Below are 12,406 nucleotides of genomic sequence, written 5' to 3' on the forward strand. Positions count from 1 at the left end.
CACTCAAAGCAGCAGCTCCACAACCTCGCCACCCCCTGCTCCTTTCCACTGCTCCAAAACACACGGGAAAGATCTCAGGACTGTTCAGAGATGAGCCCGGTGCACCACTACGATGGTCTGACCCACCACCCACGGGTGTCCCTGGAAAGGCTCCTACTGACACCACTGGGGACCAAGTCAAACCTTCAGCACAGAAAGCTGAAGCAACTAAACAGTCATGAATAAAACCACACATGAACTCAGGATCAAAGCCATTCCACCCCAGAGCTGCATTAGGAGCGACTAGATGCCACTCTGTGTAAAAAATGAGATTGGATTAGGAGAAAACACTAGTCTGAAGAAGCTGTGGAGGGTCTGGACTGTAATTAGTTCCACATGCTTTGATCATACCTCGGGGCAAATCTGTTTTTGGATGTGGTAATAAATAGATTAAATGCGTCTTTGAAAAACAGTATCCCCTAGTGACTCTAATTGTCTGATCCTAGATTTTCAGGAACTTGGCAATCCCAATGAACCATGCAGAAATGGCCTTTTAAGAGCAACAGCTGTTGCAAAGAGGATAATGCTATGCAGAGAAAGCCAAGAGGGAGCTTCGATGCCATGGGATTGTTGCTGAGGCAAAGCAAGCAGGCCAGTTTAGGACAAATGTTTGCGATGGGCTAGAGAGGGGCTATGCTCAGCCTTTCCATATATGTACCACTGGCATCACAGAAACATCTACTGACCTTGTGATAAACAGCAATACTAATGGCAAGGCATCTGTATTGTCAGTATATAAACTGTGCCAGTCTACTCTGCCTTTTTTACCTCTTAAGGAGAAATTCTATCAAAGGGAGGTATTTAATAATTTTATATGGAAATAGGGGGGTGATTTAATTAGTGGAATCTTCCAAATTACAGACACTGGTAGACAGTCAGATCCAAAACTAGAAGTACTTCAGATGGACAGAAGTCTCTGGAGAACATGTCAGGAAGTTTCTACCATTGCAGGTAGTATGTATGTCCCACTGATGACCAGGAGTGACAAAGTCAAATGGATCTTCCATGAGGAGAGCTGGAAAAGTTACAGGAGAAATTGCAGGAGGTTGTTTATAAAGTAACAAGAACATACCTTGTATGGATCCCCTTTCCTTCCAAAAGAGAGGCTGAAATCATCTCATAAAGTGACACAGGAGAAATGCCATGGGTGAACAAAAAGCTCTATTATAATTCGGTAAATCTAAAGGTTTCATGACTTCAGATTAGGTTAATTAAACAACTTGGGAAAGCTCAGCTTAATTCAGGCAAAAACCACTGCTGGAGGCAATGTCTTGGAGCAGAGGAGACGACAATCTCCACCTGTGCTATTGACAGCTCTTGCAGAACATGAAGTCAGTCTTTAGACTGGAATAAATTGTCACTGGCTGGCTGGGGTACTTGTCTGAGGAACCAGGCAGGAACTTGGAAGGATCCAGTTAAGTGATTCATTTGGTAGCTTCAAAGGGGATGTCTATCTCTCCTTTTGAGTGAGACCAAGCAAGCTACTCAGAGATAAGTCGTGTCCACTTTTGTCTGCTCCCTGAACCCAGGCTCACAAAACTGCAGAACTGGTGTCTTGGGGCAGTGCCAAGCCTATACCCTGGGACCATATTCAGATTCTCCCAAGTCATAGAGCTCAAGCACAGTGCAGAGGGATGCTCTCAGGGATGAACCAAGCCATCTAATCAGCATATTTGTGAGCTTCAGCATGTGGGGAGCATGCTGACTTAATCCTCTGTGGTGTACCTGGTGCTGCTCAGGAGGTCATGCAGATATTCCTTAAGAAACCGGATCTTGGAATAGCTCGATCACAAAAGTGAAATGGCATTTTCTTAACTTCCAGGGCTGAACCAGAATTCAGCATCCAGCATTAACCACTTCCAGGATTTTCCTAGCTTGGAGTCTGAGCCATCTTCAGTCTTCCAATGCTTCTTCTAGAAAGGATTCAGGTTATAATAGCCAGGGGTATCTTTCATCCACTCCTGAAATGTCTCCAGCCAAAACCCCCAGGTTTCCTAATGTCTTTATTCAATGTAATTCAAGTGGAGTCATTACATGATATCATACAGTAATAGACCTGTAGCTTATGATGTGACTGTCAATGATACAGGAAGTTATAAACTTCAGGACAATTATTACAACATTAAAAACCAGGAAGAAGCCATTTGTGCTTTTACCCATCATGCTCCTTGCTTCCTTCCAGAAATGTGTTTGTTTAACATACACGGAGGCGACAATCTGCCAGTTTCTGCAGCACACACAGAAATGTCAATGGGAAAAGCCAACCAAAGCATCTTGAGTCTGTTGGTTGACACTTAAAAATCTAATGGCCTTGTGCAGAAACCACCTGTCAGACGATCCAAAACTGTCGCTCAAAACTGTCCCTCCTGGCTTCAATATCTATGGCTGGGATTTTCAGAAGAGCCTAAGTAAGTTAGATGCCCAACTTCCACCAAAAGTCAATGGGAGACAGAAATTCCCGTAGGGCCCAATGGAAATGGAGAGCATCCATGAAGATGCATCTTCTGTCATGTTCTGATCATGCTGATTTCTTCTGGTACAGCATTCAGACTAAGACAGTTACTTGCAGCAATCACTGGGCGATGCTGTTTAGTAGTGAGACCATATACCCAGGCTCTCATCAAGAAGCAGCAGCAGAGAAGAAAGTCTGGGGCCAAGCTGGAAGCATATACATTCATATTCTCCAAGTTGGATTTTTTTTTTTTTACCTGAGGTTTGAACCTGACTTCCTGAGAACAGCTCTGACTAGCACATGCAACTGCATCACCAAGGAGAAAACAGCCCCGGAAAGGGACATGGATCATCTGTCGATAAAACAACGCAGGTGCCTTCAACTCAAGGAAATTCTGAAAAGATAATGTCAACAGACAAAGGGAGCCATCTAAGAATGGTCTCACTACTATATTAATGGAGCTAGGCGATGCCAAGGCACGCCTTGCTGTAGTAAGAGACACTGATCCTTGAACAATGTTCCACTGAAACAGCTTTACTTCTGTTATAAAGACTCAGCCTAGTTTTGGCCATTTTAGTTGATGTATATAACTGGTCCGGTGCAGGGTGACAGTAGAGCACAGGCCTAATCTGAAACTCACTGAAGTCAATGGCAACCTTGGGGCCCAATCCTGTGACATTAATGGGAGCCAGGAATGCTCAGCACCAGGCTATCTGGTGCTCTATCTGAACACCGGAGAGGCATCCAGCTTCTGACTGGGTGGCTTCCAAACCACTCAGTGTGTTTTTACTGAATCACTTGTTACACCTAGAAACCAAACCATCGTTTGGCCTAGTTCTAAAAAAACAAGCACAGCACAGCAGGGTGAGGAGAGAGGAGCCCCAGGGAGCCTGCAGAGTGCTGGAAACCAGGACACAAGCAGCCCAGGGTAGCAAGAGGGGAAAGCATACACAGGGGACAGTCACCTCTGGTCTGATCTGGAAGCAAGACCTCAGGGTACTATGCATCAGCAGAGGTGACCACATACAACCCAGGAGCAACAAAACAAAAACCAGTATTGGTTTTGCAGATGCTCAGTCAAGCAAAGTTCTCAATGACAGGGATTTTAACATCCTGGGGTCTGAGCTACGAGGATCCATTGTCAAAACAACAGCACCTGAAGTCCTCTATTAACCATTTGCCTTGAGTTTTTAATGTTCTCAGAGGAGAGGGTAGCAACTCCAGAGGCTTTGGGGAAAGTGCATGTAGGTATAACTTCATTCATTAAATAGAAAGCTTGAAAACCCTGTCCTGTGTGTTTGCCATGAGCTGAAATAGAGGGCACAGGAAGGAATGGGAGTAAAATGCATTTACTGGGGGAAGAGATCATATGATATATTTTAAATATATCATATCAGTCAGAAAAGTGTTAAACATAACAAAAGATGACAACCTCTTATGTAATTTCACTAGGCTTTTCTCAAGGTAGAAGTCCATATTTTGACCACCTTTAGGTTGGGGTTGCAAAGAAGATATTGCAAGTAGCACCCCATCCCTCTCAAATCATCTGAAGGGTCAAGAGAAAAGCAATGACCCTAACTTTAATACCTTGGAAGCAACTCTGAACAGGTACATGCAACAGCACAGGAGAAAAAAAGGTTGCATTTCCTTAGGTTTTGTCTAACACTAAACATGCCTATTTTATTCCCACTTTCCTCCCAGGAAATCAGTTCAATGACTCATTTTTCAGAAATGACTCCACTGCTAACTATGACACTATGTCTATGTTATCCCATGTAACCATGACATCACTTCCTCTCTCAGATTTAATCTCTTTCCCATGTATTTCATCATTACCTTTGGTGCAGTGGCCCTAGCAATTTTCTTCTTTCTTGCATTTTAAAAAACAATCTTTTAAAAGAAGGATATTGCAATATTCTTCTCTCTCTCCTTTTATTACAAATCTGCCAAGTAGTGAGAAACACAGAAAAAGAGTTGCCTTCAATATTATCTGCAATGCTGGAGGTAGATAGCAAGGTTTCAGAGGTATAAAGTTTAAAAGAATGAGACATTCTTGTGCTTTGAAATAATACATAGGTTTGTGGTGAAAAAAACAGTTTCACAGAAAATGTGGGTTTATAAAGAAAGTGAGATGAGGTAAGAAGGGCAGCAAGAACTTCATTCAGAGGAGGCTTTTCCTTCATCCTCCGGCATGTCCTAGTGACAGAAAGCCATAAACCACTGTGTTGCCAGCTTATATGTGTCACTCTCTCACTTCCTCTTTTAAGGTTCACGACCCAAGTTGTCAGACTGTTACACAAATAAGAGGGACAGTGGAGGACACATGCAGGTTTCTTGCAAAGACTCTTGGACCCATGAGCCTTGGCACCCAGCGATGGAGGCAGCAGTCCAGAATGTCCTGAAATGGGAAACATTGCCAATAGATAAGACTCATTCATCTTCTGTCTCCCAGAATTCAACAGAGCTGCCTGAACAAAGTTGGCATCTGACCATCAGGGGATGCTGAAAAAATCATACAATTTGCCAAAGTTTAATAAATGTGGGGGCCTTTTTAAGTACCCAACTGTTTTTGAGCCTTTAGTCTTCACAACTTGGCACTTTTCTCTGCAAAAATTAAGCTAAAATTGACTTTTTTACAATGAAAACTGACAGTCAAGTGTAATCGCCTGACTCCAGGGGATTAGGCTTTAAGAAAAACACCAAATGTCGCAAGGCTCATGATTGAACCATAAGATATCAGCCATGAGCTCCAGCACAACATAATCCCAGCCAAAAGAACTGCTGGGCACCCAGAAATGTCAACCCAGAGGCAGTGTGCCTTTTGGGGAAAATCAGCTGCTCTACCTGGCTAGAGAGGCATTAGCACAATGATCTGTAGGAAGGTGTAATAGTTAGAGCTTTGCTAATAGCAAGAGTTTTGCACGCTGATTTTATAGTAGGCTGGTGAAGCAGCACGTAGCTTCTTGCCCTGTGAGCGTAACTAAACGATGAACCTAGATAGTAGAATGTTGTAATACAGTAGAACGTAATAAACTCTAAGTGCGTTAGATTACGATGTATTTCTAAATTTTTAGTTTAAGATAACTAAATTTCTAGCTCGAGATAACGTTATTTATTCTAGATTATATAAACTGTACATTTTTAAGTTATGATGGGTTTTTTAGCTTTGGCAAAAGTTTTGACTTGCACGGAGCTCCAGTGCAAGCTATCGCATCTCTGAGATTGAGACACTCTGGGGCCAAGAGAACTATGCGGGGTGGTGGCTGCCGCCTAAAGCCGACGTGAGGTGACCATCTTCTCTGCTCTGTTCTATCGCCTGCCTCTGCGAGTATCCTTAAATAGAATCCTAGAAGTAGGGTGGGAAGGGACTTTGTAGATCTTCAAGTCCGACTCCCTGCCTGGGCAGGAGGAAAACTGGGCTCAAATGATCCCAGCCAGGTAGGCATCAAGCCTCTTCTTAAAGACCCCCAGGGTAGGAGCCAGCACCACCTCCCTTGGAAGTTGGTTCCAGATCCTAGCCGCCCTGACTGTGAAGTAGTCCCTACGGATGTCTAATCTAAACCGACTCTCCAACAACTTGGGGCCGTTATTCCTTGTTATCCCGGGGGGCGCTAGGGGAAACAAGGTCTCCCCCAAACCCTCTGGTCCCCCCTAGTGAGTTTATAGATGGTCACCAGATCCCCCCTCAGCCTTCTCTTGTGAAGGCTGAACAGGTTCAGGTCCCGTAGCCTCTCATTGTAGGGTCTGCTCTGCTGTCCCCAGATCATGCGGGTGGCCCTCCTCTGGACCCTCTCCATGTTGTCCACATCCCTCGTGAAGTGGGGCGCCCAGAACTGGACACAGTACTCCAGCTGTGGCCTGACCAGTGTTACGTAAGAGGGGGAGGATCACCTCCTTGGCCCTACTTGAGATGCACCTGTGGATGCACGATAAGGTCCAGTTAGCCCTGCCGACCATGACCTCGCATTGTCGGCCCATGTTCATCTTGGAGTCAATAATGACTCCAAGATCCCTTTCTGCCTCCATGCTCTCAAGAAGAGAGTTTCCCATCTTATAAGTGTGCTGCTGGTTACTACTGCCCAAGTGCAGCACCCTGCACTTGTCCGTATTGAAATGCATCCTGTTTTTGTTAGCCCACCCCTACAACCTATCCAGGTCTTGCTGCAGTCTTTCCCTCCCTGCTAGCGTGCCCACCTCACCCCAGATTTTGGTATCATCAGCAAATTTAAACAGGTTGCTTTTCACCCCATTGTCCAAATCGTTGATAAAGAAATAAAACTTTGCAAGAGTGAAAACAACCGTGAGTACATCCTTTCAGAGTTTCTCTCTGGGTCTTCAAACTCGGCTCTCTTCTCTACCACCCTGAAAGTCCCCTTCATGCACCTGGACTGCTGGGAGTCCCTGCAAGCTGCTGGGATGGTGTCATTCCCCCCGTTGAATATCCCACTGGCTTCCCCTTGCTTTCCCCATGCAGCTTAGCCTCTCGTCTTAGTCTCCAGGGCTCTGCGTCCTTTGCTTTCCCTCCTCAGCTCTTCGCTCTTCCCATGACTCCTGCCCGCTCTCAAAGCCTGTGGAGCTGGGTTGGACTTGCCCTGAAACAAGCCCTGTGACAAGCTGGCACCTGCAGAGAGCACCTGCCAGGACAGGCAGACAAAACCCTCCAAGGCCAGAATCCCTCTTAGCACTTCACTCCCTTGGGCTGGGTTGGGCTGGCTCAGAGATGGGGCCAACGATAGCCCCTCACTGTTGAGGCTGCTTACCGAGCACCCTGTAGCCCATCCCCTTCACATCGGCTCCGGCTGCCCACAGCATCCCCCTGGCACTCCACGCAGACTCGCCGCTCCCTCAGCAGATGGCTGCTCCAGAAGTGCAGACGGCAGGCAGCTCCCACCTGCTTGAGGCGAAAATAGACACAGTAGCTGGAGAGAGAGGGAGACATAATGGATTAGGTGGGACACACCAACACCCCTGTGAAGGGGGTTTCTGCTTCTGCAGGCCTAGATGTGGAAAAGGAAGACCAGCATGGGGTGGAAAAATGCATTTGCCAAAGGGCACGGTTGACACTCTTGAACCTGTCTCTGGCACCCAAGAGATCCACCAGCTTTGCACCTACGGCTCCAATACCCCTCAGGGCCCCAGGGGCAAAATTACCAGAGGAAAGATATTCTCACAGCAAGCAAAGTTTTGATATTGGTAGCAAGATGGTTCCAGTCTTGCCAGTGATGGAGGAATCTCAGGGGACAGGTTAGTCACCTGAATCCCACTGCCCCTTCTGAACCCCACCACAAATCCCAGCCCAGGCAACCTCAGTTCCACCCTAGAGGACTCCCATCCTCTCCCATTAATGGAGGTGGTCTGATCCCTGCTGCAAACCAGGCCTTTCCTGAGCAAAAAACAGCAGATGTCCTGGACGTGAAAGACAGTTCTGTCCTTGAACTGTATCTGGCGTGACCCCCTGCTACAACACACCACTCAGTCACACTGGTGACACCAAACTACCACGACGGGATGGAAGAACCTCCATCTCTCTTCTACTAAGGACAAGGTGATATTGCAGCCAGCCCAGGACAACACAGGTCATGTCTATGCTGCCATGGGCATGGGTAGTTAGCTCAGCCTTGGTGCTCAGTGCAAGTGAGCAGCCAGGGTAGTTACACATTTTCAGGTGGGCTTCACAACCTGTCTTAAGCACCCTGCTAGCAGTGCCCAAGCTAGCTGGCATAAAGCAAGCTTGTCTGTGCCAACCCAAGCAGAAATAACAGGAGCAGAGACATTACCTCTTCTCCTCAGAAGAAGGGGGAGCAGGCCCAGAGGAGCTGACTGTCTCCCCCAGGTCCTGTAAATCTGGTCTCTGAAACAGGGAAAAGGCTAATGCAGCATATAGCCCCCAGCAGACAGCTTTTGTATGTGACATGGGTCTGCAGAGATGCTGGCTTGGACTATCCACTGCCCCTGTTTATAAGTAACAGTTTCAGCCAAGCTCCCGGCAGGGGAAGACAATGTGGAAAACAACTATGTAGAGATACAACTCTCCCCATGGGGATTCGTTATCCCAGGCCTCTTATTTGGGTCCGGATCAGTTTTGTGGTTTTCCTGTTTACATGAGAATCCCAAGCAGAGCCCTCTGATGCTGAGCAGAGGCTGCCAAAGGCCTGACGCTCTTGGTGCACTGCCCACCAGCACACTCAGGAGAGGTGGCCTTGTTGGAGCAGAGCCCAGTGAGCCCGACTCCCCAGCCCAGACAAGGGCCCCAGCCACTATGCAATAGAGTCGCTACCTCCATTCTGGTGAATGTTTCATTGGTTATGCAAAGTGGGAGAGCTGCAGCATGAGAGCTGGACAGAGACCTGCCCCCAAATACCCTAGAGTTCACTGGTACCCTGGAGTGGAAGCCAGGCTTCAAGTCTCTGCTCCAAAGCAGGCAGGGGATGGGTATGGACAAACATCTCCCATGTCCCGGGCAAATTCCCCAACAGCTGGGTATAAGAGGCAGCAGCACAATCCTCACCACCAGTCCTGAGACAAAGGACTGAGCTGGGAAGGGAGCACAATGCCCGAGGAGGGGACATGGGTATGAATTCTGGCTGAGATCGGTGTCTTCCTTCAGCCTGAACATAGGTATCAAACTACCCTTGAGGGACTGGGCCTCAGCCACCCCACTTCTCAGTATTTCTTACTGACTAGCGTAGGTGGCTCAGTGCATTGGTTTTTGTGAATCCCATTCTGAGGTGCCCTGCTCCCCCCATGCAGAGTATGGGGAGTCCAGGCACATAACTTGGGGCTGTGAATCCAGCCAGGCCGCAGGGTGGATGAGCATTGGGCACAGGAATGAATGCTGAGCCCAAGTTCGGGTGAGTCCAGCCCCCATGGCATCTCCACTTCGCCAGGTAGGAGCAATAGAGTCCCTGGGATGCTGGGAGGATCAGTGAGTTAATCTGCAGGTCATTTGAGGCTAGATGACGAAAGATGCAGGCATGCCAGATGCCTACTCTTAAGCATCCTAAAAACTGAGTATTGTTGTCCCCCAGTTTCATAGCAGGGGACCGGGCTTGATGGCTGAGCAGGTCCTCTGCAGTCTGCATTCCTGTTCCTGCTCCAAGGGGAGGTGTCTGCACATCTGCTGAAGGGCAAAGTCCATCCTTCAAGCCTCTTTCTCCTCCCTGAGGGTCTGAAAGTGAGCCCAGCTGCTTTCCCTGTGCAAGGCAATGGCACAAGGCACCAAGAGAAGAGCCAAGTCATGGGCCAGGAGCACTGCCAGCCCCTTCTCAGCACACAGCCAGCACACAGCCCACTCTGAATTGTCATACAAGCCTCTTTTTGCTGAGGAGGCCTGGGCAGGGGTAAAGCACAGGCTAACACTGGGCTGGCCCTGATAGCACCTGCAGACTTACCCCAGAGGGGAGTTTGGCCCATGATCCCAGTGAATGGGAACCTTGGTACCTGAATATAAAGTATCCACAGTGAGGCAAGGGGATAGAAGGAGATTCTGTTGGGAGGCTCCATGACAAACTGAGACACGGCCTCGTGGCATCCAAGCTGGGGTTACGCAGTGGAGTCCCTACTGCACCTAGCAGGGTGTTATCTGTTCTTCATGCATATCAGGATCCCCTGGCACCTTTCTAAGGGCATCTCTGCCCTTATATCCTTGGTGGGAATTCCATCCGACAACCTGCCAGGACTGGCCGGGGGGCTGCTGTATTCCACCCCAACTGGGGCTGCATTTCAGGGGGTGCTGCATCCCCTTTCTGCAGCCAGCAGGCTCTCCAACTGCAGTGGAAGCCACACGGGCAGGACTCTAAGGATAATGATCTGGAAATCCCCCACAGCTGCATGTCTTTGGCCATCCTTCCTGCTGGGGAGGGTGCTGAGGGTGACTCTGGCTTTTGGATCCTGTCAAGGAAGGAGCCTGGCAGTACCATGCCTGCTGGCACCTTGGTGCAGTCCTTCATTCCCCTGAGAGGCTTGAACTGAGCAGCCTCCTAGCAGGGACAGCAGAACTTTGGTTCAGAGAGGAATGAAAACATCTGTGAGCACAACAGGGCCTCAGACACTTCCCCTTGGGCCTTCACACTCCTCCTCCACATTCAGCTGATTACATCTTTTCTCACTGCCTGCAGAGGCTGAGCCAGCTAGGGAAGAATGCACAGACCCTGGGGCATTCCCCATGCCCTACAGAATAGCCATGACCTCAGCAGCTGGCCTAGCCTACCCAAACATACACCGGCCACGCTAGATGGGGCAGATGGAAAATCAAATGTACGGAGAGGAACAAGTGTTAGCAAAGCCCCTGAAATACCACCTGTCTCCAGTGAGCTGAGGATCTGGGTGCCTGCATTTCAAAGCAGGGTTTCCTATGTGCGGGAGTATGTCAGTTCAGCCCAGCAAAATCCTGGCTTGCACCTGTTTCTTCTAGTTCCCTTGTTGCCTTGTGTCTAATACTCTTCCCCAAAATACCTACCGCTTGCCAAAAGATTCTGGGCCTTTGGTCTACCTCAGGACAGCAACTGTCAAGTTCTTATGTAAAACGCAGCCCTTCATGTCCTGGGAGGACACTAACAGTCCTGGGGACTAATTAACTGGCTCACAAGGGGCTCAGCAGTTGCAAAGGGAGGTTTAGAACTAGCTATGATGGTCCCAAGCACAGCTCAGAGCCAGCAGAGGGGGAAGAAGCCCATGAAGGCAATCTGGCTTGTCTCCCTGCTAGCACTAGATAAACTCCCCCCACCCTCTGCAAAGGGCATTCAGAATAAAAAGAAGAGTCAACCACACCAGCTTGCAGAGAGGGACTCAATCCTTTTGCTTTCCAAGATTCACATGCATATCCAGCAGAGTGCCTCTGGCCATACCTGACCACCCTCTGCGCCAGACCCTCAACTGGTATAGATCAGCACTGATTAGGTACTGTCTACACCAGCTGGGGACCTAGCCCACAAAGCTCCTACTCCTGTGGGGGTTAGAAGCTGGAGGTGGCCCCTCTCTAATTTGCAGAGCAGCTGGTTTGAATGCATGAAGGGGGGTGCTGGGGCCTGCCTCGTCCTGGCTTTCCAGCAGTCACGTCTACAGAGCTCAGCCTGCCGTGCTCCCCAGCCCTGGAGCTGTTCCCCATGTGCCGTGGCACATTTGGAGCACTCTGAAGCCAGCATGCAAATGGTCTGGCTTAGCTCACATCACATGTGCTTCCAGGCAGCCTTCTGAGTTGCCAGGCATTTCCTAATGAAGGGCAGATGTGGTCTGAGGAACAACATGCGTAAGCATGAGGCTTCCCGGCTGTGACTATTTGTTTGTGACCGAGCATCTCTCCCAAGCTTCCAGGGAGCCTGGCATGGCCTTCAGACGACGGCACGTGCCGTGAGGCACTAGATGGCTGACTGTATTTGCTGGTTGACAACACTGCTCAGCTGTATCAGAGAGTCTGGTTCACTAAATGGTTTTCCCTCCTCCATGTGCAGTCTCTGTACTGGGGAAAATTAAGGTAGCTAGCTACAAAGGGACCAGGGGGTCCCAAATCTCACCACCTCTTTCATGTAGGCGATAGAGGTATATCAGCCACTGGGCCAGCTTGTACACAGCTCTGCCTTGCATCTCATCCCAGCCAAGCCACATCCTTCCCAAGACAGCTCTTCTCTTCTCCCTGGCACAACACCCCATGCTAGACCTGATCTTTGCTATTCCTGGAATATTTCAAGGCAAATCTCCATCTCCTGGAAACTGTTTGACCTCTGCAGTTGCTTAGATGAGGCTTGGATGTCTTGATTTGCCAAAATTAATCACTTATCAATCTCAAGGACATTGCACCAGCACCTCAACCAAAACACATCTTCACAGACCCACTTCCAGCCAGCTAGCCCATCCATCACGGCAAAGTGAAGGGGCAGCTACTCAGACCTCAGGGACTGCTGCTCTCTAGCATAAACC

General features: G+C 48.7%; 1 protein-coding gene across 1 annotated transcript in view; it reads right to left on the reverse strand.

Moving 5' to 3' along the window:
- Nucleotides 1-1,062: 1,062 nt before the first annotated feature.
- The window catches only part of LOC102386414 (somatomedin-B and thrombospondin type-1 domain-containing protein-like), a 39,940-nt gene continuing 28,596 nt past the window's right edge, over nt 1,063-12,406 (reverse strand). The window contains exons 4-5 of the mRNA XM_006021516.3: nt 7,252-7,410; nt 1,063-4,889 (exon numbers count right to left, since the gene is read on the reverse strand). Of these exons, the coding sequence (XP_006021578.1) occupies nt 4,784-4,889; nt 7,252-7,410 (265 nt within the window). The 3' untranslated portion in view covers nt 1,063-4,783. The remainder of the gene's footprint in view (nt 4,890-7,251; nt 7,411-12,406) is intronic.

This window comes from Alligator sinensis, unplaced genomic scaffold (genome assembly GCF_000455745.1).
Source record: "Alligator sinensis unplaced genomic scaffold, ASM45574v1 scaffold570_1, whole genome shotgun sequence".
Lineage (NCBI taxonomy): Eukaryota > Metazoa > Chordata > Crocodylia > Alligatoridae > Alligator > Alligator sinensis.